Source organism: Garra rufa, chromosome 12, assembly GCF_049309525.1.
Source record: "Garra rufa chromosome 12, GarRuf1.0, whole genome shotgun sequence".
Lineage (NCBI taxonomy): Eukaryota > Metazoa > Chordata > Actinopteri > Cypriniformes > Cyprinidae > Garra > Garra rufa.
The window spans coordinates 37,423,556-37,442,206 of NC_133372.1; the positions used below are offsets into that span (position 1 = coordinate 37,423,556).

At 34.6% G+C, this 18,651-nt stretch overlaps 1 protein-coding gene across 1 annotated transcript; it reads right to left on the reverse strand.

Moving 5' to 3' along the window:
* Positions 1-2,667: 2,667 nt before the first annotated feature.
* Positions 2,668-13,549, reverse strand: ptgis (prostaglandin I2 (prostacyclin) synthase). Its single transcript, XM_073852240.1, has 10 exons — positions 13,420-13,549; positions 13,205-13,328; positions 11,737-11,912; positions 11,469-11,615; positions 10,657-10,781; positions 10,359-10,540; positions 5,404-5,536; positions 4,091-4,272; positions 3,024-3,175; positions 2,668-2,868 (listed from the first exon to the last, which is right to left on the reverse strand). The coding sequence occupies exons 1-10, from the start codon at positions 13,485-13,487 to the stop codon at positions 2,724-2,726; spliced, it is 1,434 nt and encodes a 477-aa protein (XP_073708341.1). The 5' UTR covers positions 13,488-13,549; the 3' UTR covers positions 2,668-2,723.
* Between the last annotated feature and the right edge of the window lie 5,102 nt (positions 13,550-18,651).

Here is an 18,651-nt window from a genome sequence, read left to right on the forward strand (position 1 = left end):
AATTAAGCATTTAAAAAAAGAGAAAACGCAGGAACGTCAGTATATAAATAAAGCCAATAGACAGCAGCTCGTTCTTCTTCTCTAGACATACACATATCGCTCCGCTTTTTGTTTATGGAAAAAGATCAACAAGTCTTGGGGTGAATCCACACTGTTTTCGTTCACTGATGTCTAACGTCTCTTGCGTGAAGGCGACAGCTGCTTTCCTTGCAGATGGCTGGCTCTCGGTAGTCTCACCGCCCAATGGCAGAGAGACGGCGCGTTTAACCCTTGCCACCCAGAACCAAGAGGCTCTTGGAGCAGCTTCTTCTGTGTCGTTACGAGTAACCTGTGTGAAAATGGCGCCTGAAGAGCGGGCAAAACAGAAAATAGCCCCTTATTTCATATGCTTTAGAAAACGCATCCGCTTTTTGGAACAGTGCTCAAAGCAACATCTGAGTCAGTTCAGCCATAGCTGCAGCTCCTTGAATATATGAGTTTCATTTAATATTTTACAATGGTAAAGCACAGCAGCTGTACTGAGATGTTCTCATTCCGTGGTCTCCAGTCATCACATTTCAGACTCAGCCCTTGTATTGAATTTCAGGAAATGGAGATTATCTCTCCTAATTATCGAGGGTAAATTCTAACCGTCATGGTCTGTTGAGATTGTCTTTTCAGTCTTTCAAATGATAGTGGTGTAGATACAAGTGCAATAGTGTCTAGGAGTTATTTGTACCACGTGCATATACTGAAAAATATATATATTTAATCTCAGAATAAATGTGACCCTTCTAGGAATCTTGCAAAAGTAATATTTTTAATTTAATTTTTTTCACATTTTATGTTGCTGCCTTGTTGAACTGCTTTAAATGACTTTTTTCCCCACATCAATCTACACTCCATACACCATACTGACAAAGTAAAAACAGAATTGTCACAACTTCGTAAATGTATTAAAAATAAAAACTTAAGTAAGTACATTGCATAAATATTCATACCTTTAACTCAGTACTTAGCTGAAGTGCCTTTACAATCTCGAGTCTTTTGGGGTATGATGCGACAAGCTTTGCACATTAACATTTGTTAATTATCTGCCATTCTTCTCCTTACCTCTTCACCTCTCAAGCTCTGTTAGGTTGGATGGGGGCAGATGCACAGTTGTTGTGTGCTTAGAGTCATTGTCCTGTTGGAAGGTGAACCTTCTGCCCAGTTTGAGGTTCTGAATTCTCTGGATTATGTTTTCATTAAGGCTATCACAATATTTTGGTGCATCAAACTTTTCTTCTACTCTGACGAGTTCCTCAGTCCCTGCTGCTCAAAAACATTCCCACAGCATGAGGCTGCTACCATCACACTTTACTTTTGGGATGGTACTCTGCAGGTGATAATCAGTGCCTGGTCCCCTTCAAATATGGTGCTTGGAATCGAGCTACATCAGACCAGAGAATCTTGTTTCTTAGAGTCTGAGGGTCCTTTAGGTGCTTTAGTATGTTTAGTATGTTGTCATGTGTCTTTGCTGAGGAGATGATTGAGTCTTTCCACACCGCCATAAAGCCCAGTTTGGTGGAATGTTGCAGTTATGTTTGTCCTTCTATAAGTTTCTCCAGGAGGCCAGCTCTAGGAAGAGTCCTGGTTGTTTCAGACTTCTTCCACTAAGGGTAACAGAGACTACATGCTTCTGTGAACCTTCAATGCAGCAGAATTTTTCTGAACTTTTCCCCAGATGTGTGACTTGATGCTGTTTCTGGGCTCTACAGGCAGTTTTTTTTTTAGATCAGGGCTTGGTTTTTGCTCTGATATGCATTTTTAGCTGTTAGACCTTTCATTAAGACGTGCACGCCTTTCCAAATCATACCCATTCAACTGAATTTGCCACAGGTTAACTTCTCTCGAAGTGTAGTAACATCTACAAGCAATATGAATGCTCCTGAGCTAAATTTCAACTGTCCCAGATAAGGGTATGAATACTTATGCAATAGAATCATTTAAGTTTTTTATTATTAATACATTTGCAAAGATGTTAAAACCTGTTTTGCTTTGCCATTATGGTGTATCGAGTGTAGCATTTATATACATACTATATATGTTATATATTTGATAGGATTTAAAGAATTGCTTTACTGATTTAAAGCAGTTTCAACACAAGGCAGCAACATAAAACATGAACAAAAATGAAGGGGTATGAATACTTTCGCAAGGCACTGTAAATCTGCAAAATTTTATTTATGTATTTTTTTAGAATAATATATATATATATTTTTTTTTAAATGCAAACAGATGTTTATGAAAGTGATGTAGTGGTACTTGTTGCTCTTTAGAGTTTTGGGAGAAAAACATCAAAAGTGACTTTTACCCTGGGGTAACCTATGTGCCTGTGACCTAGTCAAAACACTGTAGACAGATCGAAGCTTTAACTTTGTTGTATAACAAAGCAGGCATGCATGTTTCCAAAATGTGTTCTACTAGCATCTACTAGCACTTTTACTTTTGCTTCACATCGATTTGACTCTGACAAACAAAATATTGAAGAAAAAGTACAATAAAATGAGTGTGTGTTAGGGCATTTTTTGAGGTCTTGGAGATGCAGAAAAGTAAGGATAATAAATTACATCAAGTTGAGAGAGAGAAATGACCAAACCAGAGTTTTAAAAAAATACAAAATTTATTATTGCAATAAGTATTCAAGACATCGTGGCAAAAAGGCAATTGTTATGTACAGTTTGAATTAGATTTGTATTAAGTCAAGGTCTTATTTTGTAGCGTATCTCCAGATCGCCAGCTGGTTGGAGAATGCCAAAGCCATATCGGCTGGGGTCTACCAATGGCAGCTTTGCATTCTTGTCACACAGTTCCAGATCAAATCGAGTCAAGATTGTGAACACAAGCCTAAAGGGTTTGGAAAATAAGAAAAAAATTCAAAACGTCATTATAGATGCTAACAGACACAAGCATAAAATTTCAAATTCTTACTGAATGATTGGATTTTTAAACAGTGAATATGACCGAACCTGAACTGTTTAATGCTATTATACAGTACTCACTCTTTAATCGCAGTAGTTGCAAAATGGCGTCCCGGACACAGGTTGTCTTTGGTTCCCCAGGGTACAGACGGATTCTTTACCCTCACCCCTTCCTTAAAGAAGTCCTTCTTCTCTGTCCCATCTGCATTAAGGAAGCGGTCAAACTGGAACATCTAACATTATGAGAAAACAAGCAGAATTTGCATTTTTATTATTGTGTCTTTGGGTGAAAATGAATACATTATGTTGATATTTGTAACATCTGATTTGAAACAAAAAGCAAGAAACTGCACTCTTGTGATATGTTTGTGAGACACGTCTGATGTTTGCTTACAGGAACAACATCTCACTCTGCTGTTAATCAATTCACTATTAATCAGTGTTCTTGACATGGAAGCTTGGATCAGATCTTCAGTTCACAGTGCCAATACACAGCACTACGATATGCAATGTCAGCATTTTAGCCTACAAAGCCCTGTGTACGGTGCAAGCGTCTGTTTCTCACAGATAGTATGAGCAGCAGCAGTGACTATAAACTGTGGCCCCCTTCCCCCTATTTGTCTTTGTGCCAATGACAGCACTTGAATGGCTAATCCCAGATATATCACTAGATTAGCCCTTTGACCTGTGCAGAATGTAATCCAAGCTTGATCATAAGAGTGGACATCAATAAAGTTAAAGCTAAGTAGCTTTAGGGAACACCCTATATATATATTTTTATTTTTATTTTTTTTTTTTTTTTCATTTTTTGATTGTTGTGCATCCACGGAAAAGTCAAGAGTGTTGCTATGTGGTTGCTAGGGTGTTCATGCCAAGAGCTAACCCCCAAGTATTTATTATATTCTAGATGTTGCTAGTTACCTATAATGCAAGTCTATGTTAGTTTTCTGGGCTGTTATATAAAGCTGTGTAAGTGCTTGAGTCTATTTCAATTGCACCTATTTTTGACAAAGTGAAAATCAATACACATTTCAAATTTATCTAAAATCTGCCCCGATTCTTCGAGTAATGAAATGATTTGTGCCCCAAGTGAATCTCATCTCTCTGCTTGGTTGCGTTTAGGATGGAAGTGGAATCTGAAAGTGCACCTCTGGCTGTTCGTGGATCTGTGGGTCCATTTGTGGACTGATGAAGGGGAAAACACAGAGCCGATCGCCCCGTCGGAGCTGGTATTCTTGGCCATTGCTTAAATGAATCTTCTTGTCTTGCTTCACTTCTCTAGTGATGAGAGCGGCTGCAGTTAGACGCAGCGTTTCACTTAGAACGCTATCTGTAAAAACAGATTTCAGAAATTTAGTTTTAACTTTGCAGAAATCTTGAAATATGGTTGAGGTCAAAAGTTAACACCCCCCTTTCAGTATCTGCAAAATGTTAATTTTACTAAAATAAGAGGGATCATACGAAATGCATGTACTGTAGTACTGACCTGAATAAATATTGCACATAAAATATGTAGTCCACAAGAGAAAATAATAGTTGAATTCATAAAAATTACCCCGTTAAAAAGTTTATATACACTTAATTCTTAATGCTGTGTTGTTACCTGAATGATCCACAGCTGTGTTTTTTTGTTTAATGAAAGTTGTTCATAAGTCCTTTGTTTGTCCTGAACAGTTAAACTGCCCGCTGTTCCTCAGAAAAATCCTTCAGGTCCCACAAATTCTTTGGTTTTTCAGCATTTTTGTGTATTTGAAACGTTTCCAATAATGACTGTATGATTTTGAGATCCATCTTTTCACAATGAGGACAACTGAGGGACTCATACGCAACTATTACAGAAGGTTCTTTCTTTTGATCAGAATGAAAATACTTACATTTTTCTTATTTTGCCTAAATATCCTTTTTTTTTAATTTAGTACTGTCCTTCAGAAGCCACAGAAGATACTTACATGTTTCCCAGAAGACAAAATAAGTTAAATTTACACTGATCTTTAAAAATAAGTTTTTACCCCCCAGCTCTTAATGCATTGTGTTTCTTTCTGAAGCATCAGTGAGCATTTGAACCTTCTGTTATTTCAAAATCATACAGTCATTGTTGAAAAGTGTTCAAATACACAAAAATTCTGAAAAGCCAAAGAATTTGTTTGACCTGAAGAATCTTTCTGAAGAACAGCAGGTTAACTGTTCAGGACAAACAAGGGATTCATGAACTATCACTAAACAAAAAAACAAAAACAAAACACAGCTGTGGATCATTCAGGTAACAATATATTAGGGTATATAAAAGGTATATAATATATAAAAAAGAAGATTAGTAGAAAAAATATTTTTATGGTTTAGTGGTAAAAAGAAAATAGAATGGCAGAAAAAAATCTTGCACAAATAGATATCATGTGTATATTCAAAAGATTTTCAATATTTATTACAAAATGATATAAATCATTTCTCTTATGTGACCTACCAAAAACTGGAGTTTTCCTCTCTTCCTTATGAAGGTGTTTCCCATCTTGGATTTCCTCTCTCACAGCCCTTAGAGCTTCAGGGTGGGTGAGTAAGTAGCCCAGTACCCAGAATGCAGTGGGGCCTGCGTTTCCCTGAGGACAGAAACAATCCTTAAATTACAGTCAAACCAACCACTAAAAGGTTGGTACTGAATATCCTGCAAATTCTATTTTTTTTTACATTAAAGGTCTAGTTTTATTTTTTAAATCTAAAATACATCTTTTTAATTGCTTGCAAAACAAGAATGGGTGACCTGACACACACTGAAATGTCACAAGATTTATGATATTTCATATAAATATACAGCGGGGTCTAACCTACAGCGTATTGCTTCTCCATAAGTGGTTTTATATCAACACTGGCGTCAGTGTGTGCGAAGCAGTGCAGTTAAACCTGTCATACAGCAATTGCTGTGGGTTCAGGGAGATTCCTCACTGACAGACAAGGCCAATGAGGGGTGAAGACTCTCACACAGACTGTTAGGTGAATCTGTCTGTCAATAAACCTGCTGATACCATGACCAAGCTGAAGAATTGCTTTCTGTTAGAGGGAATTCCCATGTGCTCATGTGAGGATCTTTGAAATTGCATCACATGTTAGTTTTAGAGATTTATCAGATTTTTATATAACAGATGCTTTGGCAAGCTTTGACAACGCGTTATACATGATAATGCCTATGGGTTCATTTGTTTTAGCTTAGGATTAGACATTATACATAGCTCTATCACACTCTAAGATGCATGTTTGGGGTCTGTAGGACATAAAAAAAAAAAAAAAGTATCTTATGCTCACCAAGGCTGCACTTATTTGATTATTTTGGTTTCAGTGTCACATGATCCATCATAAATCATTCTAGAACAATGTTTTTATGTTGTTACAAAAGTCACTACCACAATTCTAAGGTGTTCAAGCAGTTTGTAGCACATTGCTCAGATGATGTTAAATTTACAGTTTGTCTAAAAAACAAAACTTATTCTTGTAGCTTCATAAAATTAAGGTTGAACCGCTGGTATCACATTAGGGGTGTGCGATATGCTTTTTAATAAATATCGTTGTATTGTGCTACAGTGTGCCTTCATCTTAATATACTGTACAACACGACATACATTCACTCATGGGACACTGCACTTATTCGTATTCGCAATCACAAAAGTACATTATTCAAATAAGCTTCAAAGCCTTGCCGGTAAAATAACGTTATTTATGTCTAAAGTGAAAGTAAACAGCTGAGAGAGATAAACGGATGCGTGCCTGTATATTAGATGTGTGAAGCCCTTAAAGTGACAGAACCAAACATGCTGCCAATTGTCATTAAAGGGACAGTTCACCAAAAAATTTAGTTACTCACATGTTGTCCCAAATCTTTATTAATTGTTTTCTTGTGCTGAACACAAAAAAATATATTTTGAAGAATGTGGATAACAGTAGCACTTTGATAGTGAGAAAAAAAAAAAATACTATGGAAGTAACTGGGGACCAGCAACTGTTTGGTTACCCACATTATTCAAAAATTTATGTTCAACATGTTTTATGATTTAAAAAAGAGTGAGTAAATGATGACAGAATTGTCATTTTTGGGTGAGGGTAGGCTAATAAAACAAAACACAAAGGAAAATCACTCACTGCTCTTGATTAAAGAACTTTAAAGGAGTAGCTCACTTTCAGAATAAACATTTACAGAAAATGGACTTTCCCCCTTGTCAACCCAGATGTTCATGTCTTTCTTTCTTTAGTCGGATTTCTCTCCATTCTATGGTGCCCCGAGTTTGAACTTCCAAAATGCAGTTTAAATGCAGCTTCAAAGCACTCTAAATGATCACAGCCGAGGAATAAGGATATTATCTAGCGAGACGATTGGTTATTTTCTAAAAAATATTTACAACTTATATACTTTTTAATCTCAAACGCTCGTCTTGCCAAGCTAGACAAGATGAGCATTTGAGGTTAAAAAGTATATAAACTGTAAATGTTTTTTTTTTAGAAAATAACACATCGTTTTGCTAGATAAGACCCTTCTTTCCTAGGCTGTGATCATTTAGAGTCCTTTGAAGCGCATTTTGAAAGTTCAAACTCGGGGGCACCATAGAAATCCATTATATGGAGAGAAATCCTGAAATATTTTAATAAAAAATTAAATTTGCTTATGACTGATCAAAAAGACATGAACATCTTGGATGACAAGGGGGTGAGTACATTATATGTAATTTTTTGTTCTGAAAGTTAACTACTCCTTTAATACAGTTGCTTTAATAAGAGTCAATTTATAATTTATGTATATAGTATATATAATGGTTTATTTTTATATTTGTTAATTCAATGAATTGAATGCTGCTGATAAATGCCTACAGTACCTGAAAAGTAAAGCACTGTTTGTGTTATTTGTATATTATGTGTATTTGTGTATTTTTTAATAACAAAGATAAAATAATGGCAAAGAGTTTTATCTTTGCCCAATTTGGCCTAAATATCTGCCATTATTTTTATTTTATATTTTGTTACCTTGGGGTTTTGGTTTTAAAATATGGCAATTAGTTTGGCTGTACTGCTCACTTGTAAAATAGTAAAACCAACATGACAAAAAATTGTGATAAAATCGTGAATCGTGATATTTCTGGAAAAAATCGTGATATAAAATTTTTGCCATATCTCCCACCCCTATGTCACATGGACTGTTTTAACAATGTCTTTACTACCTTTCTGAGTCTTGAATGTGGTAGTTGCATTGCTGTCTATTCAGGGTCAGAAGCTTTTGGATTTCATCAAAATATCTTAATTTGTGTCCTGAATGAGGGTGAGTAATTACTGACAGAATTGTCATTTTTGAGTGAACTATCACTTTAAGTGGTTGCTACTTATGGGCTCAAGTCTCTATATTCTTTATCCCAGATCCTTTCTTCAATGGTGGGCATTTTTAAACAGTTTTCTTATAAATGTATGTATGACTTCTGTGCCAAAGCTTATTACTTGTGGTTAAGGGTTTGTTCAAATCCCTAACTCTAAATATGAGCAATAGTCATATTAGCAAGCGCCACTAATTATGCAGTGAAGCAGTTTCTCTATAGTTATACTGCTCTCATGTGGTTTAAGCAAAGAACTGCTGCATGATGGCTGTGTAAATGTAAATCTATACTAAAAATGACGAAATAGTTGACTTTTCTTAACTACTTGTATTGTGCTTTTTGTCTCTTTGCAGACTGTATGTTTTCAGTGTATGGAAAGAACACTGTGAATATTCTGCCTCATATGCATGAAAACTGCATACTATAGAGTGTTATACAGGCTTGGAGCAACATAAGGGTGAGTTAATAATGCCATAATTATCATTGTTGGGTAAACTAATCCTTTAATTGTGCCTTGTGTTTCTTTAGATATTTTATATGTGATTGTGTTAACAAGCTTGTGTTTATCTTATCTCTAATATGCATGTAATAATTCGGTCAGCTGTATTGTATGTACTATGGATGGATCAACACCTGCGTTACCTAATTCCCTTCAGTTATAAAGGAATCATTCAGTATGTGTTGTTTGGCCTCAGGCTATGGCGTCTCAGGTGTGCTTTGGGCAGCCTGTCAGGTTCTGCGTTCATGTTCTGCGAAACTCGAGTGAAATCACACACTCGCACATTCCAGAGGTGACAGGCTCTTTTGTTTACAGTAAGATCACTAGTGCAAAACAGCCTATCCCTATGGCAACCTCGAGGTCTAACTGTGTCACCACTATGTAGTTTTGAGTGATTAAGCATGCTATCAGACAAAAGGAATTTTTAAAGGAATAGTTTACCCTAATTTTCATGATGATGAACTACTGCTTTGCCCTAGAGTTCATACCATTCCAACTCTGTTTCTTTTTCAGTTTCAATCATTTATACTGACAAGCACCAAAAAAGTAAGATTTTTAATGTCATTTTAAAAGAAGTTATTTAAAATAACTCAAAGCTAATTTTTTTTTTTTTAATTTTAGCATCATTGCTCCAGTCTTCAGTGTCACATGATCCTTCAGAAATCATTCTAATATTCTAATTTGCTGTTCAAGAAACATTTATTATTATTATTATTATTATTATTATCAATATTTAAAACAGTTGAGAAATCTTTTTTTGGGATTCTTTGATTAATAGATCAATAATGATTTTTGGGGAAAAGCAAGGATGCTTTAAATTGATCAAAAGTGATGATAAAGACATTTATAATGTTACAAAAGATTTCTATTTCAGATAAATGCTGTTCTTCTGAACTTTCTGTTCATTAAAAAACCTGAATAAAATCTACTCAGCTGTTTATAACATAATAATAATAATAAAATGTTGTTTTGAGCAGTAAATCAGAATATAAGAATGATTTCTGAAGAATAAAGACTGGAGTAATGATGCTGAAAATTTAGCTTTGATCACAAAAATAAATTACACTTATATATTCATATATTCAAATAGAAAACTGTAATTTATAATAGTGAAAATATTCAAAATGTTACAGTTTTTGCTGTATTTTGGAACAAATAAATGCAGGCTTGGTGAGCAGAAGACTTCTTTTAAAAAATGAAATACTTACTGACCAAAAACATGTGACTGGTAGGAATATTAAGGAATAATAAGGAATATTTCTTAAGCACCAATCAGAATACCGTGTTAGAATGATTATTAAATGATCATTTGACACTGAAGACTGGAGTAATAGCAGCTAAAAATGACTTTTTAAAATAGATTAAAGTAGAAAACAATTTTACCTTTTTTGTGTTTTTGATCCAATTAATGCAGCTTTTATGAGTGTAAAACTTATTTTAAAATCATCTTACCAACTTCTGAACATTAGTGTTTATTATAACAGAAGTTCTTTTAGGAACATTATTTTGCAATACATTCAATTTTTTGCTAGTATGTGTTGTGAAATGTTAATTAAGAAACAGGAAGAAACTAACCTGTGTGACCCATAGCTGTAGCAGCATGGCTCTCCTCTGAGTCTCAGCATCAACGCCTTCATCTTGCAGTTGCTGTACATAGTTCCCCAACCATGACTGGCATTCTGACATTTTATCTAAACGTGATGAAGTCAGCCATTTCCACAGCTTTTCTCGTGCCGAACTTGCAATTTGTTTCTCCTCTAATGAATGCATACAAAAGAAACACACATTAGTTATATAAATCATAAAAAGGAAAATAATATAAGAATAAACATCTGCTTTTATAAGCAATTTCTTTTAAATGAACTCACATTACCTTTGTTTACAGTAGTTCGAGCCAGTTTAGGCAGAAGCTTGTCAAACCGGCGAAACTCCTCGTAAATTTCTGCTAGTGCTGCACTATTGTTCTTCTCTCCGCCAAACACAGTGAGATAGCCAGTCCTGCAGAGAACAAGAGAGACAGAAAGTGAGAGGTATGAGGATATACAGCATAAAAAATTAAGTCAGCCTTAATTGTTTTTTGATGAAATCAGGTTTTTCCAGACTGTTAAAATCTGTAGTACAACAATCAAGCTTTTGATTTTCACCATGATCACAAAATACTGTTTTACTGCATGACCTGAAGGCATACATGAGACAACCAATCTACACCTTGTGGAGGCATGACAGCAGGTCTTATCTGAACAATACCAAGTTGTTATTATTGTGCCATCTTTTGGGTGTGACAGTCTCTTCTTGTTGATGGGTACAGAATGAATGCCAAATAAAGTATTAGGCCTACATAACTCAAGTAGTGCATACGTGAATCATTGTTTTACAATAGCACTGTATCTGTTGCATAAGAGCTATGGCTCTACATTAAGTACTTGCTCCAACAATGGCCATAAATTATTAAATGGCTTTCAGGAAGTGACAATTGAGATTTATTACAAACTTAATCATCAAATTTTAGTTTTATAATGCAGCATGACAAAAATAGCCCCAGTGCTGAAGCTCTGTTCACAGCTGTGGTTATTTCTGTAACCTGCTAATAATTTCCCATCAACGGTTGCGTTTGTGGTGAGAAACAGGTCTTACAGCTTTCAGACGGTTACTACTGTAGTATGGTGATTTTAAAGATTGGCATACTTAAACAGCAAGCTGTAGCAAAAATTGAAGAGTCCGTCTTTTTTCCACTCAGATACTATAAGGCCCATTTCTGAAGGGGTCAGAAGGTGCTGGAGGTTGCTCTGCATTGAGCTGCAGAGTTGGGTCAAAGCACTCCCCTGAAAATGTCTGGCCAAACACACAAAAACACGTTTTAAATGAATTGATATTTCAGCTTTGATGTTACTAAAAGATCTATTTAGCATCTGAAAAAATCTTTAAAGCTAAAGATAAGATAATAGAAACCTACATTTCGGCCCTTTTCTTCTCAGACTCAGGGTTGTGGTTGGGCAGATCCAGGCTGAAGATTCTCTTCATTAGGACCTGAGCATAGCCGGTCTGATCAAGCGAGACCACATCAGACAGGACAGCATCGTAGCAGTTTGAGTCCAGCAGTACAGTGATATAATGTCCAGCTGCTCGTACCTGGTTCACATTAGATGAGTAAGGTTAGTGTTAAAAAAAAAGCTAAAGGAAGTTGGCTCAGGAAATATCACGAGTGATAAGATTGTTATCTTGGAAACTCTCTTATACAGTTACAATATCTAGATAAAGATTTATTAAGAAAATAGACATCTAAAGGTAAGTTATGGGCCTGGGCTGCATTTCTCTACGATCAAAGTAGCTCATGATGTGTTTGAGAAACACAACCCAGGTCATTTCCACAGGACTTTGGATTGTCTGTGGCACAAAACCTGAGATAATAACAGCTTCAGCTATGTTGTTACGTACATAGTCATTATTATTAAATTGTGTAAAATACATAAGAGGTACCGCCCCAGTGACAGCTTTTGTACCTTTTTTTCTGAGAGTATATGAACAAATAAATTCATAGTCATAATACTGGAAATCACAACTCTTGAACTGCAGCAACAAGAAAGGACCTCTATAATCTATTCTTACATTCATCATGCTTAATTAAAAATTACACTATCAATAATAATACAAAGTATGCACAGTGTGTATAAAACACGCACACACACACACACACATTATATATATATATATATATATATATACACAAGTTAAGACTATATGAAATATTTGTACTTTTAATTTGTGACCCTGGACCACAAAATCAATTTTAAGTAGCACGGTTATTTGTAGCAATGTCCAAATTAAATTGTATTGGTCAAAACTATTGATTTTTATGCCAAAAATCATTAGGATGTTAAGTAAAGATCATGTTCCATGAAGATATTTTGTAAATTTCCTACTGTAAATATATCAAACCTATTTTTTGATTAATAATATGCACTGCTAAGAACTTAATTTGGACGACGTTTTTTTTTTTTTTTTTTTTTTTTTTGCACCCTCAGATTCCAGATTTTCAAATAGTTGTATCTCGGCCAAATATTGTCATATCCTAACAAACCACACATCAAAGGCTCCCTGTTCAGCTTTCAATGATGTATAAATCGCAATTTCAGAAAATTGACCCTTATGACTGGTTTTGTGGTCCAGCAGGGTGACATTTAAGCACTAATTAAGTAAACTCCCATAATGATAAAACGCCCTTAACATTTTGAACCTGATGACTGGTCACAATAGCCTACCAAAACATGCACTTTTCCTTTATATAATCAAATGATATGTAACTTAAAATAGCTACAATTCTCAACTACCCATTACCAGACCAAACTGCACATTATGACAGACTACTGATTTAATGTTAGTGTTATTTAACTCAAGCAAAACGTGACCTAACACGAACTCACAGTAAAAATGTCGCCGTGCTTCTGTTTCATTCGTGTCAGGAATTTAGCAGCATCTTTTCCAAACTCAAGAGCGTGACCAAGCCAAGGAATCATTCCTTTATCAAGAGGAGGCTCATTCCTTCGTCTGCAAGAAACGACATGTTTAATTCGTAAATATTTCAGCGTGTTTGTAAAGTTGTAAAGTAAAGCAGATGGTCGGACTGGTCCGGACTCACCTGGTGCGTCTCGCGTACAGCAACAACAGAACAGCGAGTCCCAGCAGGAGAAGCGCGATCCACATCATGCCGAAAGTGTGTGTGATCTTCTGCCCTGCTTTCGAGGAGTTAAATACTCAACTGAAACACCTAATACGTCACATCTCATTACGAAATAAGCAACTACAGTCAAAAAGTGGTGGGCGTGTAAATGTCCCAGTATGACTTAACCTAGCGATGACATCTACAGTATTAACAGTTTCTGTCTTAGTTATAGAAACAACATGACGGTTCGTCATGATGTTTAGGGATACGTCAGATTTCGATGTGTTATGCTATGAGTTTTAAAGTATTTTCTCTAGTGAATTTTCGAGACTTAATGCTGTTTATCCAGCACAAAATGTGTTTCGTAGCGCTCTTTTACAATATTAAACAAAAACCGTTGGTGATATGTAAATATCTAACAAAATGGATTTGTCCAAAAATACCGCCTAATATCGGTACTTAAAGGATACAGTAGTTCACCCCAAAATGAAAATTCTGTCATTATTTACTCACCCACAAGCTGTTTCAAACTTGTTTATTCCTTTTCTAGTCAAACAGTTTAAGGACGCCATTGACTTTCATAGTGTTTTTTTCCATAGGCTACTGTGGAAGTCTGTTTGGTTACCAACTTTCTTTAAAATATCTTCTTCTGTTCTAAATCTGATTTTTGATCGTCTATTTTCTTAGCATTTTTGTTTCCAATTTTGAAAACTCACTTAAAACATTGTAAAAACATATAAACTAAATATAAAGACTACATATAAAACTTATACCGCCTGATATCGGTTCACCCCGAAATGAAAATTCTGTCATTATTTACTCACCCTCAAGCTGTTTCAAACTTGTTTATTCCTTTTCTAGTCAAACAGTTTAAGGACGCCATTGACTTTCATAGTGTTTTTTTCCATGCTGTGGAAGTCTGTTTGGTTACCAACTTTCTTTAAAATATCTTCTTCTGTTCTAAATCTGATTTCTGAAAGTCTATTTTCTTAGCATTTTTGTTTACAAGTTTGAAAACTCACTTAAAACGTTAAAACGTATAAACTAAATATAAAGACTACATATAAAACGTATACCACCTGATATCGGTACTTAAAGGATAGTTCACCCCGAAATGAAAATTCTGTCATTATTTACTCACCCTCAGGTTGTTTCAAACTTGTTTATTTCTTGTCTAGCCAAACAATTTAAGGACGCCATTGACTTTCATAGTGTTTTTTTCCATATACTGTGGAAGTCTGTTTGGTTACCAACTTTCTTTAAAATATCTTCTTCTGTTCTAAATCTGATTTTTGATCGTCTATTTTCTTAGCATTTTTGTTTACAAGTTTGAAAACTCACTTAAAACATTGTTAAAACTTATAAACTAAATATAAAGACTACATATAAAACTTGTCTCAAGGAGACTAAAATGCAGAAGTCTCAAAATATAATCTATTTTGCAATAATCCATGACCTCTCCAGCAAATGAATCATCAGAATATGAGATGTCAGACAAAAGACACCACCTCCACATACAAAACTTCCCTTATTTTTTCCACTCATTGCTGATTTACACAGACTTTGTTTACATATGTTTGATTGATATATGTTAGGCTACTTCATATTCTGGAATTAGTAACCTGTATAAGAATGCTCACAGACCTAGTGAACTTAGTAAACACAGGAAATCTTTTGACATGAATCACGATAGGTGTATCTTTTATTGCTGAGCCATTTTCAGATTAAGGGTGTGTTGTGATGTCTTCATGTTCTATCTTCATTTCTGATGACAAAATGTGCATCATTGTAGATGTGTTTGCTAAATGGTAGGTAGGGCATTTAACGATTCAGCATGATCTACAGTCAAACAAAAAATATTCAGACACCAGATACATATATTTTTTTACTAGTGGGTGCAGGACACTATAGTTTATTTATGTAAGTGAGGATAGCAAAATAAAGTAAACTGTGATATATTATACCCCAAAATTCATTATACAGTGAAATTTGAGAACAAAAATTTAATTTGACACTTCGACCGAATGCTTTGTTACATACCTTTCTATCAAAGTTATCTGACATTATCAAGATGAATTTGTTCTGACACAGTTTAACTTTTGAGTTCTTGTCATATTACCATTTTCTAAACTATGGCGAATAAACTGTGATAATACGAGAAATGTTGAAGGTGTCTGAATAAATTTTGCTTTGACCATGTCTTTTTAAGGTATAAGGGAGCTGATATACGCAAGTTATATATACATATTTATACAAATAATAAAATATTAATAAAACAGTAAACAATAAATATATAAGTGCAAATTTAGAGAGTACATGAAAATTACATTTTTAAATCTAAAACAAATATAGGCTTGTTAATTCCTGACTGTCCGTATGTCACACCTACATCTTGGCAAAAGAGGCTGCATTCTGTGCCAAGAGTGTTTGTAGCAAAGCTCATTGTCAGGAAAATCAAAAGCTTTTACGTAAGGATTATGCCTATTCATTTTTAAGCCTTTAGAACTGAATGGATGACTAAAGTCATTTGATGAGCTGTACAAAGATTGCAGCACAAAACGGTCCATAAGGTGGCGACTGAGTCACACTGATACTGAGCTTCTTAAACTCCAATGTTTGGCTATGCAATTCTATTATTTTACAAATTATAAATTGCTGATTTATTTGCAGTGCGCTTTATGCCGTTATGGTATGTATAGGCTTTATTTAGGTACGATTTAGAGGTGCTTCGTGGTTTGTAATTTGAGAATTTGTGTTAGAAAGAATTCTATGGTGCTGTTACATAACAGGAAGAATGAATGAACTCTGTGGTCATACTTCAATACCTATTATCTAAGGTTAATAGGCATTGAAGAATACAACACTAAAGTGTCATTTAATTTTCCATAATAAATATTTGACATCCCAAGCCCTAAAAGCAAAAGCAGACAGTAAAGAAACAAATAAATCCATAGTAAATTTCGATTATGTCTAATAAAATAAGATACAGTATTATATTCATTCGCACATGCTCACTTTATGATGGAATATTGCTCAATATTTCATACTTATTTCTATGCCTTTTCTCATCTAGCCTGCCAGATAAGTCTGATAAGATTTGTAACTTGGCTTACATACCCAAAAATGATCAGGCCACCCATGCAACAATAGACTATAATATATTCTAGTCCCAGCAGTTCAAAGGCCACTCAAAATAATGAGGTGTTATGCACATCTCTTTAAAGGAAAAAAAAAAACACACCATGAATAAGCAGAAAAAAAGCTAAAATCTTGGCACTACTTTCATTTTACAATATTCTCTACTTAGTGTCTAAATCTATAATGTCCCTATATTTGTGCCTTCAATCTGGCTACACTTTGGCCAGTTTTGGCCAAACTTAAAATATATGAATGCCATTGAAATCATGGCAAAATATCAAGTCTTAATCTAAATGAAAGGCTTAAAAAAGACACAATCGTTTTTGGAAAGAGGCAGTGCAATGTGCCAGGGTGTTTTAATAGACTGTTGGCTGAAAGCAGTTGTTCTTCAGAGAGAAAGTGTTTGAGCAGATATTGTCATAAAACATTTAAACTTAAAGGGATAGTTCACATAAAAATCAAATTTGGTCATTTACCTAAACTCCCATCATTTTAAACCAGTACAAATTTGTCTTTACTGCTCTTTAAATACTTATATATATTTCCATGATGGAACACATTCACAGCCTGCTCATTGTAGTTTACGAACCGTATCGAATGTATCGAAAGGCACTCTTTCAAAAGACAAGACCTGACATGTTAACTTTGCGCCCAAACAAAAGTTCCAGTTTTTCAGTTATTCAAATGTCCTCTCAGCTTTGTACTGAAGAATTTCCACTCCCTCAACAAGCTCATTTGAAATGAACAAATAATGTAGCTAGCAGATATGCATCTCGTAGACAAGGAACTCATTTATATTTGTCACAATGGTAACATTCAAAGCTAAGGTATTTAGATCCAAAATACAGATAAGTAAATATATTACTATTTTCAGACCCATCAACAGTACATCATTGATTAACATGATAAATTATCTGTTATTGTCTACAGCCAAATAATTCAGTTCAATTTAGGACAGTTTTTATCATTAAATTGGTATGTTGCATATTATTTGTCCTTTCTTTCAACATCCTTCTTTGTGTTTTTGTTCTGTTCAATAAGGACAATACATTAAGACATGGGTGGAGAACACATAATCACAGCCTGACAGAAATCCACTTGATGTCTCTGTTCTGTAATTGACTTCTTGTCGCGGTTGTGTCCTCCAGCACTTTAAACCTTGCCCAGTGCTTTTCTTCACTGTATTATATTGGCATCTATTGTATCTGGTTTCCGGTCTTACACTGTAAAAAATTTTCCTGTTAAAAAACAGTAAAGAACTGGCAGCACGGTTGCCAGCAAGGCACTGTAAAATTAACAGTGTTTAACTGTTAATTAAAATTACAGTTGCATACTGTTTATTAAAAAACAGTTAATAACTGGCAGCACGGTTGCCAGCAAGTAACTGTAAAATAAACTGTGACTTGCTGTTGGTGAAATTTACAGTTATAGACTGTTTTTGCAACTACAGCATAATGCTGTTTCTAAATTCAAAGTATATATACATACATATCATTAAAAAAAATCTGATTTAATAGATCGCCTCTAGCAGTCTTACTACAAAACACCATGTTTTATTACAGTGTATAAGTGTACCCTTTGAACCAGTCACTTTTGACTTGAAATGTAACAGAACAAAAGCAGCTTTAAAGTATTGTTTTAAAACATTTCTTGGTTTATTAACCTTTAAAATAACTTTCTTGGAAAAAAGCCGAGATAACAGTAAAGAAAAGAAAAGAAATTCCAGCTATTTGTGGAGAAGAATTGGAGATATCAGAAATACACTTAAATTATTCCCCAAATCTCAACAATTATTACCTGTATTACAATAAATGTACATTTTAGCTTTATAAATGATAAATCAGTTGGTTTAACACGTTTTAACAATTCTTAACAAGTTTAACAAGTCTTCAACAAATTTTACATAAGTCATACAGGCTGTCCCACAAATGAACTCTGGACACAGAGAATAAATAAAAAACTTAAAGAACAACTGAGTAAATGTTGTTGAAAAAATGTGTGAATGAATAAGAGTGTGCGTGCGTGCGTGCGTGCGTGCGATTTATGTGATATGAGTTTGCGTGAGATGTG